The following is a 25776-nucleotide window of genomic DNA, read 5'->3' as shown; positions in this document are numbered from 1 at the left end:
CCTCCCACAATTCATCAGAAATGTCTAGATCCAGTTCAGCCGACCATCCGTCGCGCGCCCCAAGAGTCGGAATGGGGATGTCTAGTAGGATTTGATACAGTGAGGAGACAATGCCACGTGCACCGCCCGAGTTGGCGATGTAGGCTATCGCTGGGTTGTCTGGGGGCTCATCCGGAAAGGAGGGCCACATGTTGGGGAACGCGGCACGAAGCCTGTAGTATTGGAGAGTCTCTAGGGATCTGGTGTGCCCCGGTTTCCAGGTTTGGGGGCCTATGAATTTGCCCTCGGGATAGAAGACGGACAGGGCCCGATACCCCAGTGCACCCCAGTGTCGGGCCAAAGCGGTATCAAGCGTGGGCTCCAGGCCCGGAAAGGCCCACACGGGAAGCCATTTGTAATATGGGGAGGGCCCACTTGTCGAGTGTAGCAGGCGTGACCAGGCATACAGAGTCGCAGCAATGGGGTCCACGGGGGAATCGGATGTGTAGCGTCGATGTAATATCAGGGACATTAAGTTGATACCAGCGGAGGCAAGCCGTTCCAGTTTGACATGTGGGCACACTGGGGAACCCGGGTACCAATGAGTAGCATGCTGGGCCTGGGCTGCGATCCAATATAGTTCTAGGTCCGGAGCAGCAATACCACCCCGTTTGTATGAAAGTGCCATGTCAGTCCACTTCTTGCGCACTGCACCGGAGTGCCAGAGAAATTGTGCGCAGAGCGTATGCAATTTAGTGAAGTAAGCCCTCCAGGCCATATAGGAATGTTGCGAAAGGTGTATAAGAGCTTGGGAAGCAAGATCATTTTAATAAGGGATAGACGACCAGCGACGGACAACGGGAGAGTGTGCCATCGTGAAATTTTGGTCTCAAGTGTTCCTGCTACAGCTGAGTAATTATCGGCAAGCAGGGTGGGCTTAGTGAGGGACATCTGCACCCCAAGGTATCTCACACCCTCAGGGGCCTAGTGCAGGGGATACTCGGTGGTGGGCTGCAGGGTAGCCTTGGTGAGCGGGAAAATCTCCGATTTTGAATAGTTCATCGTAAATCCGGAATGGGTGCCGATCCGGGTGATGTCTCTCAGTATGGGATCCAGATGGGTTGTGGGATCTCTGACGTATAGTAGGACATCGTCCGCATATAGAGATATTATTTCAGGATCGTCAACCAATCGTACTCCTTTACGCGAGTGCCGTGCTTGGATAAAGTCTGCCATTGGTTCTATCACCAATGCGAAAAGGATCGGGGAGAAGGGGCAGCCCTGTCTGGTGCCTCTGAATAGAGTGAACATCTCGGATGTTAGTGAGTTGACTCGTACCCGCGCAACAGGGGAAGTGTACAATTGTTTAATGAACCCTATCATGTTAGGGCCGATGCCCATTGTTTGGAGGACCAGCCACATATATTTCCAAGAGACCATGTCGAAGGCCTTCTGAGCGTCCAGCGTAACCGCTACGGCCTGGACGTCTTGGTCTATATGGGACATGACATTGAATAATCTCCTGATGTTATGGGAGGTGGACCTGCCGGGGACAAAGCCTGTTTGGTCCTCTTGTACCAAGTGCGTCATAATGGGTAGAAAGCGGTTAGCAATGATCTTAGCAAAGATCTTTGTGTCTAGGTTCATGAGGGAGAGAGGTCTATAGGACCCGCATTCATCCTCAGGTTTACCTGGTTTGAGCAGTACTGTGATGGCCGCTTCCCGCATGGAAGGGGGAAGGATAGCGGCTCGGAGTGCCTCATTCCATACCTCCAACAGCCGGGGGGGCCAGAATAGCCACGTGCTCTCGATAGAAGTCCGCCGTGAGGCCGTCAGGTCCCGGCGCCTTGCCTATAGGCAAGTCTGAGATAGCCGATACTATCTCATCTAGCGTGAACGGGGTATCCAGCTGGTCTCGGGTCTGTGGGGAAATTTCCGTGGTGGGGATCTGGTCAAGGAGTTCTCGCATATGTTGTTCAGTGTGCTCTGCGGGCTGGGAATAAAGGGATCTATAGAACTCGGTAAATATATCAAGTATTCGATGGTCCGCCCATTGAGCGTCACCGTTCTGATCTTTTATGGAAGTGATCTGCGTGCGGCCCAGTTCCAGCCCGCCCCCCCTCACAAGTGTCGCAAGTGTCTTGCCGGGTCTGTCCCCCTACCCATATTTCCTAGCGGCCTGCGGGCGGCTGAAATAATGAACTTCGCTGGTTTCTAGAGTGTTAAACACCTGGAGCTCGTCCGAGATTTGGGCCAGAGTGGTGGGGTCAGACCCGGAGGAGCAACATTGCTCTAGCCTTTTAAGTTTGGCCTCAGATCGCCCAAGGGCGGCTCTAATAGCTTTCAACACCCCCGCCTCTCGGGAAATAGACATACCCCTAATGTAAGCCTTAAAAGCCTCCCATCTGACCGCGGCAGTCGTGTCTTGAAGAGAGTTAAGCTCAAAGAAGGACTCAATGTCCGCTAGAATCTCAGATTTAAACACAATGGCCCTCATTACAAGTCAGGCGATGGACCATGGTGCTGTTAGCACCATGGTCCATGCCGGATTCCGCCATGGTGGATGGGGGAATTACCGCCCCATTCCAAGGTGAGTGGGGCGGTAATTCCCCATTCACCATTTGCCCTTCCCCATTCCCATTTTTGCCCCATAGGGCATAATGGGGATGGGGAAGGCGCTAATTACGGCACCGTAAATTACGGTGCCGTAATTAGCACCAAGGTCGCTTAGCGCCTTGGACTTTAACGCCTGCAAAAAGCATGCGTTACAGTGTGAATCAACCCTTAAAGGTTAACGGCGCCGACGCTCTTTACAGCTCCGACGCTCTTTACGGCGCCGTTAACCCCTTAAAGCCTGACTTGTAATGAGGGCCAATGTCTTTTAGAGCTTCGGACTTAAAGCGTCAGGTGCAGAGTGTTGGGATGGGAATTCCCAGCCCCAAGGACAGTATGATTGGCGAATGATCCGAGAACGTGCGGGGCAAAATGCGTGTATCCTCCACCCTACCCATGACCTCTCGAGACCAAAAACAGATCTATCCTGGATGAACTATTGTGTACAGAAGAGTAATAAGTGTAGTCCGCTGCTGGGGGTGAAGTGTTCTCCAGGCGTCACAAATGTTGAGTGACTGCATGTGACATGCAGCCTGCGCGCCGCGCCAGACAGAGCTCTGGGTGTAGTGGCAGTTCTGTCCAGAGCAGTGTTCAGTATAAGGTTCAGGCCCCCCCCCATACGATCTGCACCCACACAAATCCCAGCAGTATGGTAGTTACAGTGTCGAAGAATTCCGGAGAATCTACATTGGGACAGTAAGTGTTAACCAGCAAGTACTCTGTATTGACCAGTGTGCAGCGTATTATAACATAACGACCCTCAGGATCAACATAGCTTTTATGCAGCACAAACTTAATTGATTTGTGGATCATTGTGAGAACGCCCCTAGATTGTGTGGAGTAAGAAGTAAAGAACCTGGCAGAACCCCATGACGGGGCAACAGCCCTTGGAATGAGGCCATCGGAGTGTGTCTCTTGTAAAAGCAATATCTTGCAATTATGTCTGTTAGCATATGCAAAGATCTTGCGGGCCTTAGTGTGGTTGCTAAGCCCCCGAATGTTCCAGGGCATTATGACAGTAGCCATTTCAGAGGTAGGTATCTACAGACACAGTACCCATAAATCGGTGAACATCCCAGCTCTCGTGATGGTATGAGCTCCCAGAGTTGGAACAGCAAGTGGGCATGGGGCCCTTCAGCATGCGCTTTACCACCCCCCCACCCTCACCACTAACCATGGATCAGCAGTGTAAATATCTCCCACCCCTAACAGCGCACAGTTGGGCCGTCCCCAACCTGGCCCAATCTGCCCCGAGGCCCAACTGGGGCCAACACACACCAAAAGATTGAGAGAAAACAGTGCAATCGCAATGGGGTGCGCCGTTGCCGTGCACCAGCACGCTTGGAGCCAAATGGCTCAGTTGCAAAAAACGAGCAGTGGTGGCGGAATCGTGGCGCAGGCCCCGCCCGCGAAGCGGGTATTTGGGGACTGCACACGAGCCCCTGCGGTTCCGAAATAAACTAAAACTGTTTCGACAGTCAAATATCGTACATCCGGGGTATATAGGACAGAAATTGAGGTAGGACAACAGAACAATGTGAGACCAGCTCTGTGGAGTGCGTAGTAAGGATGTGTACACAAACGCTGCAGCACGCAAAGACTGCAGGGGCAGAGCGTCACAGTAAACCGAGCAGCCTTACCAGTACCACAGTGCAGATTGAGTAAACAAGTTCGATAAGTGTCCACAGTCCGTGCCATTCACAGTTGAATAGCATCCACTCGGCCTTCTCCAGAGCCCTGAAGCGGTATTTGCATCTCGATGAATTTCACCGCCTTGTCTGGGACTGTGAAAAAGTACAGTTTGCCATTATGAGTAAGTTTGAGACGAGCCGGGAATAAGATGGCATACGGTACATTGCGTTCCCTGAGCATTTTCTTGACGCCAAGGAATTGGCGTCTCTCCTGCTGCACCGCCACCGAAAAATCTGGGAAGATCCTGATGACATGAGACTCCAGTCGCAGCTCCCCCTTCTCCCGCAACAGGCGAAGGATGAGGTCCCTGTCACGATAATTAAGAATCTTGGCTATAATGGGTCTGGGGATTTCGCCAGGTCGGGGTCCACCGTGAAATAAGGGGAAAGGTCTGGGTCCCCCAGCAAGTCCTTGATTAGTTGTTCAACTGCATCTTCCATGCGCCCCTTCAGGGCAGTTTCAGGTACTCCAATGATGCAAAGGTTGTTTCTGCGGGAGCGGGACTCCAAGTCATCACATTTTGCTTTAACACTCTTCATGTCGCGCGATAAGGTGGCCACTGTGTCCTGAAGTACGTGTATCGCATCTTCATTAGTGGAGATCCGGTTTTCGGCTTCAGTAATTCTAGATCCAGCCTGATCTACCCGGGTCTTGAGCGAGGCAACATTTGCATTGATATCGTCAAACTTCTCATGAAAGGAGGCAAAGTTCTTAGCCATCGATTCCATCATGGCAGTGAGGTCCGGCGCCGCCACCCCCGGATTAGGGTCGTTGTCAGATTCTTCCTACGGAAGCGACGTGTGGCCCACCTCCGGTCGAGGGACCGTCTTAGTGAATTTGCCCATGGCACCCCCTTTAGCAGATCCTTTGGAGCGACTCGACATGGCCGTAACCAGAGGGCACGATAAAGCTCGGTCGATTCAACCGGTGAGTCGGGTATTGAAGAGACCCCATGAGGGCACGACAGCAGTCCCTGCCGGCTCGCGCCAGGCAGCCCAGCCCAAGCCCCCCGCGGTCGCAGATGGGGCGCCGGCACGCCTCGGTTGTCAGCAGCCTAGGCCCCTAGCGGAAAGGATTGTCCGGTGGGACCGGGGCAGGAGCGAGCCGGCCCACGATTGTAGTGTGTGCCCCAGGGTGCCAGGGGCAGAGCAGCCAGCAGCGAGTCCGACGGGAGGCACCCGGTCAGGTCACAATGAGAGTAGGGCCCAGTGAAGGCCCAATGGTGGCGAGGCACGACGGGACAAGAATCTCCCGTTCCGAGAGTCCGATTTCTCCCAGAACTCGACGTGCGGATAGAGCTCGATGGCCACAGTGTAGGGATCGTAGCAGGTACACAGGATCCAAGGCAGAACCGCAGATGTCGACGGATAAGAGGCAGCTAGGCACGGAGCTCTTAAACTAGGCAGCCATCTTGCAGGCTGCTCAACAGCGCCCCCCATACAATAGTTATTAAGCAGTAAATGCCTTCATGCACCTGGTCTCATATATAATGTATGTCTGTATTATTTTTGGAGTTGTACATTCTTTTGTGTTTTTATTTTTCAGTAAGCTGATTGTTGTGATTAAAAGTTGTACATCATTTACAGCTTGTGTATTTGGACCCTATATGTGTGTTGTACAACATTGAAGATTCCATGCTTGATAGTATAGTGATCAACATCATTTTATGGGCTTCATAGCAGGCTGTGTAAGGGGCAAGCTTTATGCCTCAGCTGCTAATAAGTATTTAGACCAGCATTAATTCATGCACTAAAATATGTCAAACTCCAAAATGAGTTACTTTGCCAATGCTTGTTTAAGAAACTCTAATAATAGGCAGTCGTGCTCCTCCATCACTGTGCATGCATTCTTTCTCTGAGGGTCATGTAGCTTCTTCCTCTTCTGTGCTGTCTTCCCTGTTCTTGTCCTCTCCTTGGAAGTTGTCTTTCTGTTGATCAGATGAGGTTCCTGGCCTGAACTGTTCGACAGTGCAAGCATACCATGATATTCATAGAGCCTTCACATTTTCATGACTTTGACCAGTTGGCAATACTTTGAAAGTGTCTGTTTATTCTTGGCGGGTAATCTAACTCGTGCAATGTCTTCTTGTCGTACAGGGAATAATATGACAGCATATTACACATAGTACCACGTGTTCTATGTTTTTGTTTTGTTTTTTACCATTTACAGTAATTATCTGACTTTTCTATGCCTGTGCTGATAGAAGTGAACATCCATAGGGGTGTAAGGTTGGAGCAACACCATGCCCACCTCTCATCAATAGGAAAGGGCTCACACTTGAGAGTTTGGAGTCCTCCTGTGAGCCGGTATGGCTAATAACGCACTCCTCCAGATTTTCTGCTGCTGTAGCATGTCAGTGTCTCTCATCAGTGGTATGTGGTTGATCTTGAAAGAGAATTCTCAGTTTGGCTGCCAACCTGGCATATCTTGGGATGGAAGATTTGGTTTGTGCTTGGCCAGGCATATGGACCCATGTATTGTTTTTTGTCAGGGAGCAGAAATAACTTTAATCCTTGTATGTTGTATGTTTGAAAGTGCACAGTTGCTCAGGAACATAGCAGCATTTCTTTTTCAATAGCGTAGTATTGTGATTCTGCATATGCTGTCTTCCCTGCTTTTCTGTGACATCCACTCTGATGAACTTTGTGCCGGTGTAAATTGATGCAAACATGGAGCATCACTTTTTTATGTACGTTTCACACAAAATGGGTCTAAACATAACCCAAAATTTGAATTCGGCCCCACCTCTGGAGCAGGCTCGTCCTGAGCTGCTTCTGCTAAGTTCTTTGTTTTGGTGTGGCCCTCTTGCTTGATATGTCACCAAGGTACTCCATTTCTTTCTTACAAGAGAATAGTAGTTGCGGAAAAGTTGTCAACAAACTTGGAATAGTATTCAGTGAGCCCCATAAAGGACTTGAGATATTCCTTGTTAGTATAGATGGTGACGCAGCCCTTGAGAGGGCTATTGAAAAATATCTCTAAGGGTAAGACATGGTTTCAACCAACAGAATTATAGAATTACACATTGAGCACCTTTGGGTTAATCACAACACACATAGTAGGCATACACTCAGTAAAATAGCTGAAGGACAGAATTTAGCTAATGTAATAAAGTACCTGGGGCAACCGCTGCATGTTCTAATGCTATGGGGTTGGGAGGAAAGGGAATCCTAAACAGACAGATCGGTACACACACACACACACACAACCTGGAATCATCTTGCCAGTACGTAGGTTGAACAATTTGTGTGTGTGTTTTTTTTTTTTTTTTCTCCTCTTTTTTCTCTCTTTTCCCTATGACCTACAATCAGTGCTCCAGATAGGATTTTGAAGTGGGAGTATTTTACTCCCTATTTTTGAAAGTTGGGAGTACAATGATTTTTTAGGGAGTACAAATGTAAGCCCAATTCCCAATCGGAGTATTTTATAAGCAAGTAAAAATATGTTTTAACTGAGAAACGGAAATGTTTTTGTAATAACTATTTCTTTGCACCTAGTTTATTCATACACATTAAAAGATGCATGTTTACTTCTTCTGATCAGGCAGTTAGAACAGTCCTTTCTTCCTGTGGGACTATGTGCACTACTGGTCCAAACATATCCATGGAGCTGTTTGAGTGAAAGCAGGGGCACAAGGTCATATGCGTTGGAGTATTTTTACTCCCTATTTTTATTTTTTGTATTTTCCTATTTTTAGGGGGTAAAAGTGGCCGATACACCCTTTATCTGTAGGCGCATCTAACACAACCTAAAAAGGAAAATGTTAGACATGTATAATGCAATACTAACAGGGAGTGGAAGGGATCAAACAAATTGCAAGCCAGGCTCAGAGGGCCACCCAAAAATACATTAACATTAGAGATTATGGGAAAAGGTTTACTGCATTCATTCATTCATTCATTCATTTCATTACATTAAATTCTCTAATAAAGGAATGGTACCTTTCAAAGTCACAGATGTTTAGGGTACTCCAGGAAACCAATGGTGAGGCAGGAAATATACAAACGTCCAGGTAAAATATAAAATGTTCTGGTTGTTTGGTAGGAGTCTAAAAGTTTGTAAAGGTTTCCATGTATTGTACCCATGGTTTGCCTATGGGATACACCCCGTAGGAAAGTAAATACCAGTTTTATCCCATAGGTGCAAGAGTTCCAGGTCCTGATCCAAGGCCCAGCCAGCCAGCCAGCCAGAGAAGGATAGATGAAAAACAGGATTTGAAGGCTGATGGGAATCCGGGGCAGGGGGATGAGGAGGCTGTAAACCCCCACTACTCTCAGGCCTGGGGCTGCGCTTAGGAGGACATCTGTCCTGTCTTTCTCCTCTATTCATGCTTATTCCACTGGTTGCTTTTTCTGTCATCCCTTTGACCAACTCTATCCTATACACACATTCACACCTTCTCTCCCCAGTTCTGAGCCAAGCATCACCCCTGAGATCCAGACCATCAAAAAAAAACTGCCGCACTGACCTATGTCACAGACTCTTACCCTACTCTTTCTGCTCTGAAGGCCAACCTAATCTCCCTCCTTTGCAAACGCTGACAGAATGTGTCTAACCTCCAAGCTTTGTCCATACACATCCCAATCAAATGTTCAACTCCTCCCTCTCTGTTAACCTTGCTATCTACTTTTCCTCTTAAATTTGTGAAACTCCCACCACACTACTCTTGCTGTCTCCCTCTTTCTATCCACCTCCCCACCTCTTATTCTCTCGACTGCTTCACACCAACCAAATTATCACCCATACTTTGCAGCGCCATCCTGTCTTTTGCTCCTATCGACCCGTTTGCTCCAAGACTTAGTCCCAATCACATCCTCTGACCTCGTTGACCTCTTTTTTTTATTTTTATTTCTTTTTTTTTTCTCTGGACTCTTCCATGTCTCATTCAAACCTACAATCCCTTTTGGAGAAACCCTCTGCTGACCCAAAGGTCCCTGCAAACTATTGCTAAGTTTTAGTCCTACTCCATTATTCATAGGTTCTGGATTGGGTGATCTTCAACCCATCACAATGTAACTCGAGGATACAGTTCTTGAAGTTCTTGAAGTTCCACTTCAATATGGCTTCCTTAAAAAGAAAAGAGAAACCTGTTGGAGGGAAATCATACATGTATTTACCCACATGTTTAAAGAACAGTTCTATTTATATGATCTCTCAATTTGTTCATACTGTGAGAAACCTGAGGCGTTTCTCCCAGGCTATTCCCGGCAATCCTTTGGTCAGGTGGGCAGGGCCATCACTCTTGGATCCCAGCCCTGGGGGCAGACGAGTGAGGGAGGATCACCTGGGCAGTGGGTCCTTGGGGACTATGGGAGGCACGCCCTCAGGCGAGACATGGTATTCCTCCCATTCCAATACACCCCTACCCGACATCCCCTCAGTTGTCATGGGATATTCTCAGCAGAGTCCCATCATACCCCAGTACCTTTCTGTAAGAAAAAGGAGAAGACAACTAGGAAAATTAAAACCATCTATAAAATAAGAACCCAATAGGAAATCCATTCACCCACCACAATACATATACCCTCTTTATCCTGACAAAATTCTGTATAGTTTTTGTATGATCCCTCCGAAAAACGACATCTCCCACAATCCCTGCTTCCACCCTAGAAGTCCAACTACTGGGACGAAGAAGAGGCAGATGGGAGTCATATGGATTGCCCATGGGAATCATTGGGGAATGGATTCCTATGGGCCGTCTCCATGTTGTCCCGATAATGAGGTCATGCAGGGAGGGGCTACTACTCACACCTGACTACAATCGACTCTTTCATCAAAGAGTTTAAAAGATCAGACACCCAGGCACACTCTGAGCAAGGCGGCACAAGAGCAGGACTTGCTCCCTTCCGGCATAGATGACCCTGGATGCAGAAGCTGGATGATCAGGCATCGCGAAGGAGGTCGTGGCCATATCGGCAGTACAACGAAGGTCGCATAGCGGAGTTAAAGAAAAGGAAGATGCACTGCTCGTCAGTGTTCAAGGAGGATCAACTCCTCTTTCGGGTGAACGACCGAGTTGGAAAGAGTCAGATATAGTTGATACATCAGCCTTGACTTCAACTTCAAAAGGAATGCTGAAGAAAATGACCCTACGCAACCAGTGAGTGAAGAGTGACACAAAAGGCCGATTGATTGTAAGAGAATGAAAGATACAGTAATGCTTTGAAAGGCTGCACGTTTGCCATGAAACCGCGAGAGAAGCAGACATAGTAACAATTGCCAAGTAAGAAATACATAGTAACGGAGAGGTCTGGCAACATGTGGTTGCTTTCTTGAAAATCTCTGTGAACTGTAAAAGACTATTGTGAAATACAGGAAGGTGAAAGGAACATCTTGTTTGATAAACTACGAGTACCAAGATACCTTGGGAGAGGCTGTTAAGAAAAGTCGAAGTGGTCATACTGAGGTGAATGTGACAGCCTCATACAATCGAAAGTCTTTGACAACAAAGGATATCATTGGTGTGAACCCGATTGAGGGGTGCTGAGAAAGCAAGGGGGAAGGGAGCCCCACTTTCATTGTGTTTTGATCCCAGCTGAGGGAAACGTGGTGAACTTTACTACACAAGGTTTGAGCCTGAATGGGGAAAACGTGGTGAACGTTTATGCACAGAGTTTGGACCCTTCTGAGTGGAATGAAAGGACATGTGAAACAAAGATGGTTTAAGCCTGATTGAGGGGAACTGTTGAGAGAAGGCAAAACTTTCAAGAACCGTGTATAAATCCCAAAATTGCCTATAACTGGCAAAGTGGGAACAAAATCTCGAATGTACATAGTCCGAAAGAGCAAAGCTGTGGGACTGAGCTAAAACTGTGTATTCCGACAAAAGCAAAGTCAAGAGACTGTTTTGATCCCGACGGAGGGAAGCCACTGAGATGCAAAATGGTGAAATATTGAGTTTTGAACCGTACGAGTGGCTAAAAAAACTACAAGTACCAGCAGACACTGGAAAGAAGGTACTACCATGAAAGTCGAATTGGTCAGCTATGGTTTTAAATAATACCCCATGCCGTTTCGAAAGCCTTTGACGATAAAAGCCTGGAGAAGAGAAAGACCAAAGTGAAAAGTAAAAGTAGTCTGTGTTTTGACAAACAAAGTGAACTTTGTTTCAATGCGGAGGAAGCCTGAGTTAAGTCAAGAGACGTTCTGTTGAGAACCCTTTTTGTTTCGAAGACTGTCGGAGTGGTGTGAGACCAGCTGACAATCCACTTAAAGAGACCAGAGGTACTTTTTTACCGAGCACTTATAAACAGCCCTCCATCGAATTTTTGATTAAACAATACACTATGTTTACAGGGTCACTTGCTTCCCCACTATCCTTTTGTGGTTTCCTCTTTTTTACATAAGATTTATACTCATTGTATTATCATATACCACACCAATTAGTATCAAAAATGGTCATTTATTATTTTTTTAGACACATTGTTAATAAAACACCTTTTATTATAATTTTCTATTCTACAATTGTAGAAATTTGCCACACAATTTTTAAACACATATATCTCAATGATTTTCAATTTCACTATGCACATCTAATAACCTGTAGTATTTCATTATTTAACAATTTTTCAGAATAAAAATTTCATAAGGATATGTTGGTTGCTCTCCTCTCTCATAGAGAAGTACATCCCAGTCCATCAAACAATTCACTCTATATTCATATCACCCATGCTTACTTTCATACTGCATTCAAACCATATCCGACATGTTTCATTCCTTACACACTTGTATACAACTCACAAGGAAATCCTTCAGGGGTAAAAACGTTTTTTAAACCACATTTCATTTCAATGTACAATTTATGTTTGTCTTCCTTAAAGGATCAACTATCAATGAAGTTCCATTTGTCCTTCCATGAGGTCCAACCATCAAACGGATAACTGTGGGAAGCAAGAATGGGATATTCAAATTTTAGTGTTCGAATCACATCCCGGTTTACATTTCTATTATGTATGACCTGCTACATTAACTAGCAGCATAAAGGAGTAAATTATTTTATTAGATCCTTCTACACATCTATTGAAAACACTTTGTTTCTCCATCTTAATCAGTGCAGGTCACTCATCAATATTCCAAAGCTGGGTAGGCTTTAAATGCTTCATTCAATAATTCTCAGTGTTGTCTCACCCGATAAGTTATTGCTGTCAATTATAACTTATCTAGGATTCATTATCTTCAAATTACCTCAATGTTGTTCTCTTCTTCTTTTAAGTCTTCTTGGACTGTCACCTTTAGATCGTTACTCTGCTATGTCGCCCTAGGTGCTGACTGCCAGAAACTATCTGGGGGAGCATCCGTGCTCTTCCCTATTTAGAAAAGACAGTACTTGTTTATCTTTGCAATTTATTAGCCCATTTTTCTTTCATTATTTAAACCTGTCTTACATTGCGTCATTTTAGGACTTATCGTACTAACCTGGTCTTATTGAGACCAGCTGAACCATTGAACTGTCCCAACCACCCAGAGTGTGAACGACGCTCGACTGGGCTACCTTGCCCCATGCTGAAAACGAGGGGAAGGGAAGCCAATGGCTCAACTATCCTGACATATTATTTCTTGAACAATTTTCCTTTTTGCATACACTATTGTCCCACACCATCTTGTATTTAGAAGTAAGGATTGGCAATATGATTATTAGTATATAGGCCCTTTTTATTTTGACAGACTCCACTAGGACTGCCTTATTATTATTTGCGGTCGTAGCTTGCTCCCATCTTTAGATTTAGGGTTAGATAGGCGTTCATCTCACCCTTTCAAAGTACAATAAACACCCTAGAACTGTGGTCATTTGTGTCTGTATTACTGTTTGATACCATGCCTTCTTTACAATACAAGGACCTATATTCATTTAGGAAATCATGTACGGCAGCCTTGATTATCTGCTCTTGCAATTATAATTGTATTCCCGCACATGTAAATGTTGATGTTGTGTATATAATTGATTTCTCGAATGTCTTTTGAGGTTTGTTCTGTTTCGTAACAATGTTATTTGATTATGATTTGACTCTGTGATTTTGGTGACAGTACTTGGTGATTTGTATTTATTAAATTTAATTCTAGTTTCGATAAATGTTTACTTAAATGAAATAAATAAGGATTATACATAGAAGGAAAGTATGTGAGATGGTTCGATCAACAACCAACACAGATTACACATTCTTAATATTCACCTTTCTGGACTTTACATTGTGACCCTATCCAGGGTATAAATATATTTCCCAATTCCAGGAGATGTGGGGTTGTGTATTCCTGAAGTCTTGATAGTATAATAGCTCCTTAAAAAGCACATCAACAAGACTATACTCATGCATGGCTCCAACATCCTCTCTGATGTCCATCAGTTCAAGTACTCTTCTTCTGTACTCTTTATTTTGGATGTTGTTGATTCTTTCGACACTGTTAGCCACTCTTCTCTACAGGACCTTTTGGTTTTGAAATCTGCTACAGCCTGAATTGCCTCATTTGTGGAAAGCCATTCCTTTAAAATCTCCTGGAAATCTCAAACCTCTGACCCCACCCCTCTCTGTGTAAGTGTGCCCCAAGGATCAGTCCTTGGACCTCTGATCTTCACCTTCTATACCTTTTACCTAGGAAGACTTATCTCATACTGTAGCTTTCACTGCCACTTCTTTGCTGATGACACTGAAATCACTGTTTCCTCCTTTTGCTCCTTCACCTCAGCCGCCTTGGAACCGAATGCCAACTATCTCACTGCAATCCATCACTGGATAGCTCTATACTGCTTCCTGCTGAACTCTTGAAAAATTGAAGTCCTCTTTCTCCAAGCTTAAAACATCATTCCTCCCCTCTCTCATCTCCTTGCCACCTGACCTTCTTGCATCCTTGTGTCCTATTTGATAGCGATCTCTGACAGCAACAATGCATCACTACCCCTGCCACACTTTTTAACCTTTTCAGCATTTGGAAAATGTGGCCATTTCTTACTTGACACTCTATGAAAACTGTAATCTTCACCCTTGTGCTCCGCAAAATACTGCTCATGACCACTCCTTCGCCTCCATCTTTGCTGCTTCCTCCCTCTCTAGATCAACCCCTCAGTTTCACAAACTCCTCTCTCTACAACTTACTGCGATCCTCCAGCACTTTTACCTACAGGCGCATGGCTACCTCTATGTGCATAACTACTACCCTTTCAAGTTCATTCCCCCAAGTCTACAACGTTATCAATTGTCTTGCTCCTCAGTACCTGACTGATAGTGTACAGACAAAGACACAATCTGCTCATATGCATGCATCCTCACTCTCTCATGCCTCCTCTCGCTTCCGTTCTTTCTCCCTACTAACCCTGCTCCATGGTCACCTGTTGCCCAGCACAATCCAAGCCAACCGGACTGTGAATCTCTTCAAAGCTCGGCTTAAATTTCACCTGATAGCCAAAGTGGGAGCTCCCCTCACCCCCATCCTCAAGCCCTAACACTCTCTTCAGTGCCATGTAGTAATGTCGTTTTGTACATTTTTACAGTACTCCTCTTTAGTCTGCAGCACTGGCCCCCGCTAGGTTACTGTTCACTTTTGAAAGTGAACTGTTGTTTGTTTTGTTCTTGTGTATGTCCCACTTTGGTCACACCCTCATGAACGTGCACACCCCTTGTTCTCATCTTTGTGCTTTTATAAAGGCACCCTTCCAGGCAACGCCTCCGCCATCTGTAAATGTTCCATTGTAAGTCGTTTCTGATCCAAATTGACATCCCTGTTCTTTAAATGAATACACATACCATTCCAAGCAATCTATCTGGCCCCAAGGAAACAGGTGGGGACACATGCACATGGTGCCTGTCAGAGGGCTCCTCTCGAAGGGGCGGAGAACCTGTTAATTACAGTGCTTCTTTACAGGGCTAAAACAAACAAAGCTCTAGTACTCGGTGACTTGAACCATGGTCCCGTAACAACCCAGACAGACAAAAAGAAGATGAATTTGTCTGCCCTGGAGGATGACTCGCCAGCCAGAAAAAAGCAAAAAGCGACAGAGAAGGCAGTGGGAGGGTGGAGAAACCTGACCAAAGGTATCGAGGCAGCACAAGGGGTAAGAATGGGAAGTTAGCTGATAAAGAACTGCCCCACAATGGGGCAACAGTTGGTGGTGACCCAGGACAGCCCAAGACTGAGCTGTGGCAGAGGAGTAGCGGCTCCCCACTCATCCAGGCCAGGGAGATTGCCTACCCTGAGGTGCTTGATCCAGGAGCATTTTGCAGGGATGTAGCACAGCAACAGCACAGGAAACTGTGCCAAGACTGGACAGCCAGTTCACTTGGCAAGGAGGACCTGTGGAGGATGAGAAAAAGTTCAGGAAGGACTGCCAGCAACCATAACATTGTTACAGTTGAGCCAAAAATGCCAGGTCCAGTCAATAATGCCAAACCAGGTCATCAAATGCAGAAGCACATCTTTGTGGCAATCTTCCAGTAATTCGGGTAAGAACCTGAGACCTGATGAATGGGCGGGGGCTCCATTTGATAATTCCATTCACTCAGTCTGGCCTAAGCCAGCCGTCTAATTGCATAGTGGGCAGACCAATAAAATATTCAGGCTGGCCCTTAAAACCTTCCAAACATACATGTCCGCCCAGACAGGATGTTTATTGGGCATGTCTGGGGCAGAAAACCAGGCTAACCAAGATTAAACCACTCTAGTGGGTGCAGGGCTGGGCACAAGGTAAGGCCACATCAATTAACAGTCAATGAAGGCCTCTCCCGTGGTCCACACATGCAGTGGGAGGGCCCAAAACAAAATGGCTTGTAGAACTTTAAAAAGTACGTTGGTGTGAGGATGCAAAATTCACACTCGCCACTAGCCAATGGCTAGTGATAATTGACTCTTGGCGAGTAAGACATGGTGTGCTGTATGTAGATATAGACTTAAAGTGGCAAATAACTTTTGTTATGTCTGGCTAGTAGTTCGCAACTAGAGCTTTTGCCCCCTGGCTGTGTGAATGTGTAGAACGGAGGTGGTAAGTTGCATTTTATTTCTGGCTAGTAGGCTGGGATTTAAAATATGCACCCCTGTAATAATGGTACCAGCTTGGCTATCATACTGGTGCATGAGGCAACTAATGCAGTAAAAATTACCTCACCCCTGGTGAATTCCAAACTAAATAACTGTTGCCTCCAGTGTACTGTCCAACACATTTGTAGGGTGTCAGCCAATGTGGGACCAAACTGGGGTGCTTAAAAAGCCCCCCTGTCGTGGTTGCCATGGTGGCTCCAGTTGAAGCGCACCAGAATAAGGGTTGAAGCGGCAAGGGCACTTCAGTAGAAGTTCCTCTGGCCACAAAAGTAAAGTTACAAATAAAAACCGAAAGCTAGCAAAAGGAAAGCAAAAGCTTAGCCAGTCCACAAAATGGGTCTAAAGATAACCTAAAACTTGAATTCTGCCCTAACTCTGGAGCATACTCTTTCTGAGCTGCTATTGCTAAGATCTTTGTTTTGGTGTTAACCTTTTGCTTGATATGATGTCACCAAGGTACTCCACTTCCTTATTTTCAAACTGATACTTTTCATTGTGTAATTTTAATCAGGCTGTTAGGACGAATCTGGTCAATTTGTCCCTTCTTTCCAGAGGGGAGCCACCTACTGTGAGGCTAGGTAGGTGAGCCCACTCCACAAGACCCTCCGTAGGGGTCTGGGCAAATGGGACCTCACTGGGAGTGACTCCCCTCTCGGGAACAAGGACTCCAGTCCAATAAGGGCCTCCCAATCCGGAATACATTATCAGCCTAAATGGGACTTTGAAAAACAGTTTTTTCTCCTTGTTTTGACTACACCAACTAGTGACAATCCTTCTATCTCTTTGGCCTCAGGCAATGCTGGATTTCGTCTGAGCGGCACATTCCAAGAAGGACACTACCTCGTTGTTCGTGATGACCTACATAAACAATCTAACCAAGAGACTGGAAGAGATAAGGATCGCTGACACGGCGCTCATCTGGATTAAATCTTTTTTTGTCTGGAAAAAATACAAACGGTATGGATAAAACCATTCGAATCCGTGCCGCAGGACACCACCTGTGGAGTACCACAAGGCTCCTTGTTATCCCTGCTACTCTTCAAGATCTATATGACTCCACTAATCAACCTCATCAATAGACACAGCTTCACATGCTACAACTACGCAGATGATACCCAAATCATCTACAAAATAGTTGATAAACAAGAGAGAACACAACGCTATTAGATTGCCTCAAAGAACTCTACCAATGGATGCGCACCAATAACCTCAAAATCAACCGGGACAAGACAGAAATCATGATTACTCGCAACAACCAAGGAAACAACCAGTACATCCCTTGGCCCACAGAACCGGGAATGCCACCCACACCATCCAAAGTTGTCAGAAACCTTGGAATGTTAATGGACAATGAGTTAACTCTAGAACAGCAAGTACATGCGATAATTAAGAAATTCTTCTTCCATCTACCCACAATCAAAAAGATTCAACCATTCCTGTTCTTCACGCACAAAACAATGGCCATTATCTCCCTCGTTATGTCCAGGATTGACTACGTCAACAGCGTATACCTCGGAATGCCGGACTACTTACTGAGGAAACTGCATAAAATACAGAATGCAGCTGCCAGACTTCTCCTCAAACTCTTACGAAGGGACCATATCACACCAGCTATAAGGATGCTATATTGGCTCCCAGTCAAAAATCAAAACAATGTGCGAAACACAGAGCAATCCGCGGCCAAGGAGCAGAATTCATAAAAAAGAAAATCCCCATCTACAAGCCAACTAGAACACCTTAGATCCAGTGACGACATCCGCTTAGAACATAAACCATACATGAGGAAACCACTTGGTGGATCAGAATTCTCTTGCTTAGCCATAAAACTTTGGAACTCTCTCCCCAGAGAATTAGGAACTATGAAGGACCATCTAAAATTCTAAAAACATGGCTCTTTATCACCGAATGGAACTACTGAACAACATCCCGCACCATGAAACAGACAACGGAAAAAGAGTGGGGAGTTGGCCTGACTGGACTGGACTGGAGTGGAGGGCAGAGGAGAAGAAAGCCATCTGAATGGGATGGGTGGTTTTGAGACCTGGTTTTGAGACCTGAAGTGTACCCATCCTGAGGGCCAAAGGTGGAAATGGGGGAGGGAGATGTGTCACACTTAATCGCACCACCAAGGGTGTTGAACACGTTGCAAATAAAGAAATAGGGCTATATGCAGAAACCAGGCAGCCCACAGGCTTACCATGGGGCACATGGAACACACTACCCCTGGAGGGACTTGTGGGGGCAGTAATTGCTACACTCTAGAATGATCAACAGGGGAAGGGATATGAATCGCATTAAGTCAGAACAGCGGGGGTAGGAAATGTACTGCCACTAACCAGCTGTACTAAAAACTCCTCATTCTATAAACACCTCTCATACTCTACACTAAACTCAACCATACCTCTACAGAACCACAAACCGCATATACTTTACAACACCACAACAATGAAGCAAACCACACATAATCTCGCCCAACACCACATGACGGACACCAACTGAAAAATCGCACCTACGCTCCGTGAACGGTGTATCCGAACTAAGCTGCCAACAGCACATCACTGCTCTCTTGCTTTTTCCCCCCACTAGATCCCAATAAACACACCCCCACCCTGCCCTCATTGCTATACAGATCCGCCAGAGCGCTGAGAGACCACGAAGGGGTCAACAGTGCGCGGTATAACAACCTTGAACATAACATAACCTAACCTAACATAAAACCAGGAGGAACTGTGTAGGGGGAGAAGTCTCCAGCGCAAGGAGGAGAGGGATTCCTATGCTAAGGTGAGCCTCTGGAAAGGGGCGTGGAGGGTAAGTAAAATGCTCTCTGGATGCTCATTGGCTGGCATCCTATCTGACCGAGAAGCCAAGGTCGGGGGAAGATGTGGAGACTGGGAAGCACCTCTTTCTTTTGGTGGTGCGACCACAGAGAAGCGGTGCTGGGCCTGGGGCCCGGTAACCAACGTTGAGACCATATCGCCAGAGAGAGCCCAGAACCCCAAGCTCTAAGTCAAAAGGACATTAGCTGCATAGACAACCAGCATCAGGGAAGCAAACACTCCCACAGAGAGAGTACCAGTGTGAGGTATGAACACTTTGATTCAAGACTTGGAAAGCCAACAAGGTTATGAGACCCTGAGAAACCCGAGCCGGCAAGCGCCCCCCTGTGAATCAGAACGGGAGAGATACAAACACTTCGAATCAAGGCTAGGAAAATTAACAAGCTACAGGACCCTCTGAAACCGAACGGGCAAGTGCCCTATGTGAATCAAATTGAAATAATTACAAACACTTTGCATCGAGGTCGGGAGAGCCAACAAGGTTACCGGACCCTGAACGGGCAAGCACCCTATTTGAATTACATTGAGCGAGCGAGCGCAAGTGTGCCAGAGGGCCGCTGGACTTCAGGGAGTTTCCAGAGCAACAACATTTTTGTAAGGAGCACAGTGCAGAGGATATTTTCTTTTAACCAGCAAAGTCTGCAGGAAAGTTGTGACGTGTTTTTATTGAATCTAACAATTACCATCCAAGTGATTGGGCTAAGCAGAAGCCTAAGATAGAGGCCATTGCTCAAGCCTCTCCTTTTTAGTTCAATTTTCAAAAGTGATAGGGACAGATTAGATGGATAGGATTTTGGAGTAAGGACTGTTTTTTCTTTTGACAAGCCCCATTAGTTTTAGTTTCTAGGTAGGGAACTTCCCTCTTGGAGATGAAGTAAGTTTGGAGTTTTCATTTTCTTTAAATAAGGACCCTTGAAACATGCCATTCATTGGTCCGAGTCCTCCTTGTACAGTAGCTTCTTGTGCACAATTTCCAGCATGCCATCGTCCAGCTACGAAATGGGAGCTATTTAGCTCCTGGTTACAGCCTAGGAGAGCCATATTGGCTTGGCACCAACGGCCACTTGGAGCTACATTTGGATCTTAGGTCATCTTGTACCATAAACACATCTCTATGTGACATTAACTGGGATTGTATAATGGAATACTGGGATACATGCAGAAGACATTAATAACGTAATGGGTCATCCGTAAACGGCAAGGAAAATCGTTTTTCATCTCGTGTGAAAGTTAGATTTGTGCCACGCTTGGTACTAGCTCCATGTTCCGCAGAGGTAGACCCTGCACATTGTGTAATTCTGGATACCCAGGAGCTGCTTTTAGCTCCTGCTTTATCATATCCTTATTTCGATCTGTGCAATGTGGATTTCAAAGTTGATCATGCAGATCAATATGTTCTCTTGGAAATAGACCATGTTGGCAACTTTGCCCAGAAGAGTGACATCATACCTTTGAAAACGGATGCATCAAGTATTATAAAAGTTAAGATACCTTAACACAGCAAGCAATGTCCTTATCGCTTAATGCAACCACCTACCTTATCCAACACTTCTAGATGGGCTTCTGCAATGTTCCTGCAGGATCTTCTAAATACAGTAATTATCTGTTTGTCTTTTGAGGGATTGAAGTTGCATGCGCTGTACGTGTAGCTGAAGAAATCCACTTTAACAGCAGTGTATGGGTCTGGGTTGGCTTCTGGTTTCTTCATCCTGACAGTTTACCTGCATTCCAAAGCTGTATACTAATCAATTGAATTGATTGTCAGGTCTGAACCCAAGTCTGTCATCAACTTTATCGGCTTGCCATCAATGTTCACAATCTTTGCTCCAAATAAGATTTTCAAGTTGGAGTTTTTACTCCCTATTTTTTTAAAGTTGGGAGCAAAATGATTTTTAGGGAGTAAAAATGCAAGTCCAATTCCCGAAGAGAGTATTTATTTATTTTATAAGCGAGTAAAAATGTTTTAACTGAAAAACAAATGTTTATGTAATATTTTTTTTTCCATCTAGTTATTCATGCACATTAAAATATACATGTTTTACTTCTTCCAATCAGTAACTTAAAATAGTAATGTTGTCATGTAGTACTGTGTGCACTACTGGTATAAACCTATCCATGGAGCTGTGAGGGTAAAAGTGGGGCTGGAAGATTTTACATGTCTCTTTCCTATTTTTGATTGGGAGCATTTTTACTGTTTTTTTTATTTTCTGGGAGTTTTTGCCACTTTTTAGGGAGTAAAAGTGGCCGATACTCCTATTATCTTTAGGGCTGTTCACAATACAATGTGATTTACATTTTTTTTGCAGCAGTGTCTGTATGTTTATTCTGCTCATTACAGTGAACTGCACTGGTGATTGGTGCTACATGCCTTACTGCCTAGTCAAAGGCAGAGTAAACCCACTTTGATGTGCCCAGGACAGTCTCTGTCAGCAGCACTGTGAGAGCATCCCCTATCCGGTTTATTGACTTTCTGAGTGTCATTGACTCTGCACCTCCTGAAAAGAGTATTTATTATTATTTTTTAATATATTTTTTTAATTCTTTTAATGAGTCTTGTGGTACAACTTATGTTTACTGCAGACAGGAACGCTTGCTTTTGGCTCTCTTTATATCTTGCTGTGGTTTTCTCCACTACCATCAAAATAGCTTTGTCCATCGACGGGTCTATTGGCTGTAACAGATTCTTTTGAATCCTTTGGTTCTTGCGTACACAACAACCAAATCTGTGTTCATTGTATATTCGTGTACCCAAAAAAAGTAAGTTAATCGCCAGTTCTCGAAGACGCACCACAAAGTCCTGTGAATTCATGCAAGCCTTGTCGTTGCTTTGCTGTCGAATCGTATACCCATCCTGTGGGTATCCTTGTTAGATGGGTCCATTGCATCTTCACCTTCAAATATAGTGGAAATTGAATGAGCAGCCCCTCAAATCCATTGACCCTGAACTCTCGAGGCGTTTACTAGCATGGCTTTGCGTTCATTAACTTACAATGTAATGAGGACAAGAGTACGGGTTGCGGAACACTGGGTGGTGAGTCTGTTTGCTTACCTGTCAGTGTATACACATTTGTGAGACTTATTGTTGAAGAATTCCAAGAGCATGGTTGATAGAAAAGGGCTTGTTAAGAGTCAGTGAAAGGTGGGATAAGGTTGCAGTTGAGAATCGGTGTGGGTCATGGAGTGAGGAATTTGGAGTGGAGTGGAGTGGAGTGGATGGGATAGGTGTGGTGAGGGAGGGAAGGCTAGTGGTGTCCAATGATAGCTGTGGGTTGGTGAGATGAAAGTATGGGTGGAGGATACAGAGTGTTTAGTGGTTAGAAGGTATTATTGAAGTGTTCTGGGGGTGATCGGGTCGAAGAGTGAGATGGGTAAGATTCTGATCCACCCGGAATTTGAAAAGGAAAGGAGTTTATTTTTGAAGGGTACTGATCCTTTATTTGGAGATCAAACGGCTATTGGGATCGGGAGTAGTGGGAATGTTTGTTTTTTTTCTTTTTTTTTTCTGGAGGAGCAATGACACCAAATGGCTAAAACTCAGTTGGTTAGAGAAGGGCCAAGTCCAGAGTACTGTTATCTGAATTCCAGGCACATCACTGTGAGGTTGTTACTTGGCATGCTACTGGAGGATTTTGGAGGTCTACCTCTGGGGAACTTGGAGCTAGTACCAAGCGTGGCACAAATCTAACTTTCGCACGAGATAAGATCCCATGTTTTGAAGCGGCTGATTGTTGTGGGAGGATGAGAGTTTGGGGCAGTGATATTTTGGGGGGAGGCCTGCAGTTGAGGCCTGAAGTTGCAAAGATAAGTGTGATATGTGGAAAGGGTGTGGTCGCTGTAAGGGGCGGTGTAGGAGTTTGAGAAGAGATCTCTGCTGCACCTAACTTTTCCTCACTCTCTCTCTGTTCTGGTAGGCGGATGTTTCGGGCAGAATGAGCTGGCCCCCGTCACTGCAGACACAAACGTGTGGATCCTGGGAGATGAAGGAACGCCTGGGAACGGGTGGCTTTGGAAATGTCATCCGGTGGCAGAACAAGGTGAGAACTTTGATCAATATCTGAGAAACAGCAAAGCCATGGCCTGACCTTTATCATATAGAAATAATGATTTAAAAATGACAGTGTACAGCCATGATTAGATTAAAAATTATTTCATCTTTGGGTGACTAAGCAGAGTCTTTCTTGGATGGGGTATGTGAATTTTCCTTGAGGATGGCAGCACAAGGCTTTGATGGAATGTGCTGTTGAAGTATCACATCTCTACCTCAGGACAGTAGCATTACTACGTCCTGTCCCCTTTATTCCATACTTGGGAGACATTCCGTCCTTCGGGATGGGACCGGAGCACTTTTGTTAAAAAGCATCAACAATTGAATTTTTGTCCTTCTATTTTTACGTGGGGCCACGGCACGTGACCGTTACCCCGCCAGCTCTGCCCGTGCACCGCCTTTCAGTCATTTTCTCTACGTGGTCGGGGTCGGACGCACTAGCATAATAGGGAATATTTTTCTTTTGGTTCCCTTTGTCCTTCAATCCTGTTCCGGTTCCACCGTCGTCTCTTCTTCCGTCTATGCCAGAGCATCTGGGATTCTTGTCCTGTTCGTCCTGAGAACGTCACTTCGCTATGGCCGATCCCCACTCTTTGTTTGGAGTGCCTAGACCCGTTGGGATGCGTGCTTCAACAGCGACTCCCTCTCAGTCCGGGCACTCCAATGTCGGCTTGTCAGGTAGGAGGATGTTTTTCAACGCGTTCCTCCTCCCCATTTACAGCTCTTCATTGAAGAAAAAAGGGGGGAGACCGGTAAGTTCGTTCCTTATCAGGGCACCCCAGCTGGGGGACTCCTTCCGGGGGTCTTCTGGGTCTGGGAGGGACTCAAGCAGCTCTATCACCAGGGATATCCCTAAGGTGTCCCGCAAAGGATCTAATTGGTGCGCCAGAGTATTCTCTGAGGACCACTGTAAAGGGGCCACCAAGACCGGATCTTCGTCCAAGGTTCCCCCTTTGGGGGCTAAAGTTGGGTCCAGTTCTTCTGGCACTATTGTCACTGGGGTAAACCCTGAGTTTTCCACTCCTGGAACTAAGTGTACCGAGTCTCAGCTCGAGCCCCCTTTCAAGGCAACTAAAAGTACTGGGATTGCTCCCGAGGTTCCCCCTTATCTGGGCTATTTCTAAAACTGGCAAGATTGAGGGGCCCCCTTTGAGGGTCCTGGCATCGGGGGGGGGGGGTGACTCCAAGCCTTCCCACACTCAGACCTGTGGTGGAACCAATCTTGCTAAGGGGGCACAGAAGCCGTCACGCACCATAAGTCTTCTAGTACTGGCTCTGCTGCGGCTAACTTATAAGCAGTCCCTGGAGTGTCCCAGAAACACTCTAGATCTGCCAACACCGGCTCTGCCGATGTTCTTTGTCTCAAGGCTAAAATGGCACATACGACCCCTGACTCCCCTGTGGTGACTACTGCCTCACTTACACCTGTGACGCAGTTCTCCTCAGGCATTGACAAAATGGCACTCCAGCACCTGTAGTCCGTGGTGGTCATTTTGATTACCTCTCTTACACCAGCGTTCACCACAGGTGGTGCTGAGGGGCTGGTTTTTGGGGCAGAGCAGCCTTTTCCGTGATTTGTGGACAATATGAACCCGTTCCGCCCTCCAATGGATTGGTGTTCTTGGACTCTGCTGCAGCATATTGTCTTGCTCCCTACTGCATCCGTACCCTTGATCTATGTGGATCCAGCTGGTGGAGGACCATCCTGGCAACCATCCTCTTTGCGTTCCTGGGGGTATGTCCCTTCCGAGCGGCCTCTACCTACTCCAGCACCTAGACTCTCATCTGAGGATGTGTTTTTTGGGAAGTTTCAGACGCTTCTGCATTCTGATCTCATGAAGGCGTATTTTAAGAATTTGTTTAAGGAAATGTATTCTTAGCTGCCTGAACCGATCCCTGCCCCGGCAATCCCTATGCTGGTTCCTGTAACGCCGCCTCCACCGCCTCTTCCGGTGGGACCTCCACCACCACCACTGCCTCCTCTTTCCCCCATGGAAAAGACTCAGATTGCTCTGCCAAACAACCCTTTGAGACCTGAGGCGCCACTTGCGGCGGACAGTCATCTGCTCCCACCTCACTGGATGAAGACCAGTCGGACCAGGACGGCGACGACCCACCCCGCCCTGCTCTATTAGAGCCTTTCGCGACCAGGTGCTGGATATGAGGCGCTGGTAGACATTCCATATCCCAGCCCCCAGCTCCACAGGAGGGGGTACTTTCTGGACCCTCCACCTTGTCTGCACAGGAGCACACCGGCCTGTTTCTACAGAAAGATGTTCTGGCCAAGTCCCGTAAAATATGGGAAAAACCTCATACTGGGCAGCACCTAAACAGAAAAATTGACGCTCGCTACAAACTTCACGCGTCTGAGGGCATATCCATGTCTTCATTCCCGCGCCCCTCATACTGTGGTGGCAGCAGCTACGCTCAAGTCGAAGCCGGCCTCTAGATCTTCCACTGCAGCATCCCAGATCCTTTCCAAAGAGGACAAACTTCTGAACGCCATTGGGGGGAAAAAGGTCTTTTTCAATTCGGCTCTTCAGCTATGTCAGGCTAATACTTAGTTTATCCTGGTCACTGCCAATG

General features: G+C 46.1%; 1 protein-coding gene across 1 annotated transcript in view; it reads left to right on the top strand.

Annotated features, from left to right (window-relative positions):
* The window catches only part of IKBKB (inhibitor of nuclear factor kappa B kinase subunit beta), a 1202582-nt gene that overhangs the window by 70720 nt on the left and 1106086 nt on the right, over window positions 1-25776 (top strand). The window contains exon 2 of the mRNA XM_069617660.1: window positions 23057-23179. Coding sequence (XP_069473761.1) covers window positions 23057-23179 — 123 coding nt within the window. The remainder of the gene's footprint in view (window positions 1-23056; window positions 23180-25776) is intronic.

Source organism: Ambystoma mexicanum, chromosome 10 (assembly GCF_040938575.1).
Source record: "Ambystoma mexicanum isolate Mex_15411 chromosome 10, UKY_AmexF1_1, whole genome shotgun sequence".
Classification (NCBI taxonomy): Eukaryota; Metazoa; Chordata; class Amphibia; order Caudata; family Ambystomatidae; genus Ambystoma; species Ambystoma mexicanum.
The sequence above is the reverse complement of the archived record's forward strand: the minus strand, read 5'-3'. Positions and strand labels throughout refer to the sequence as shown.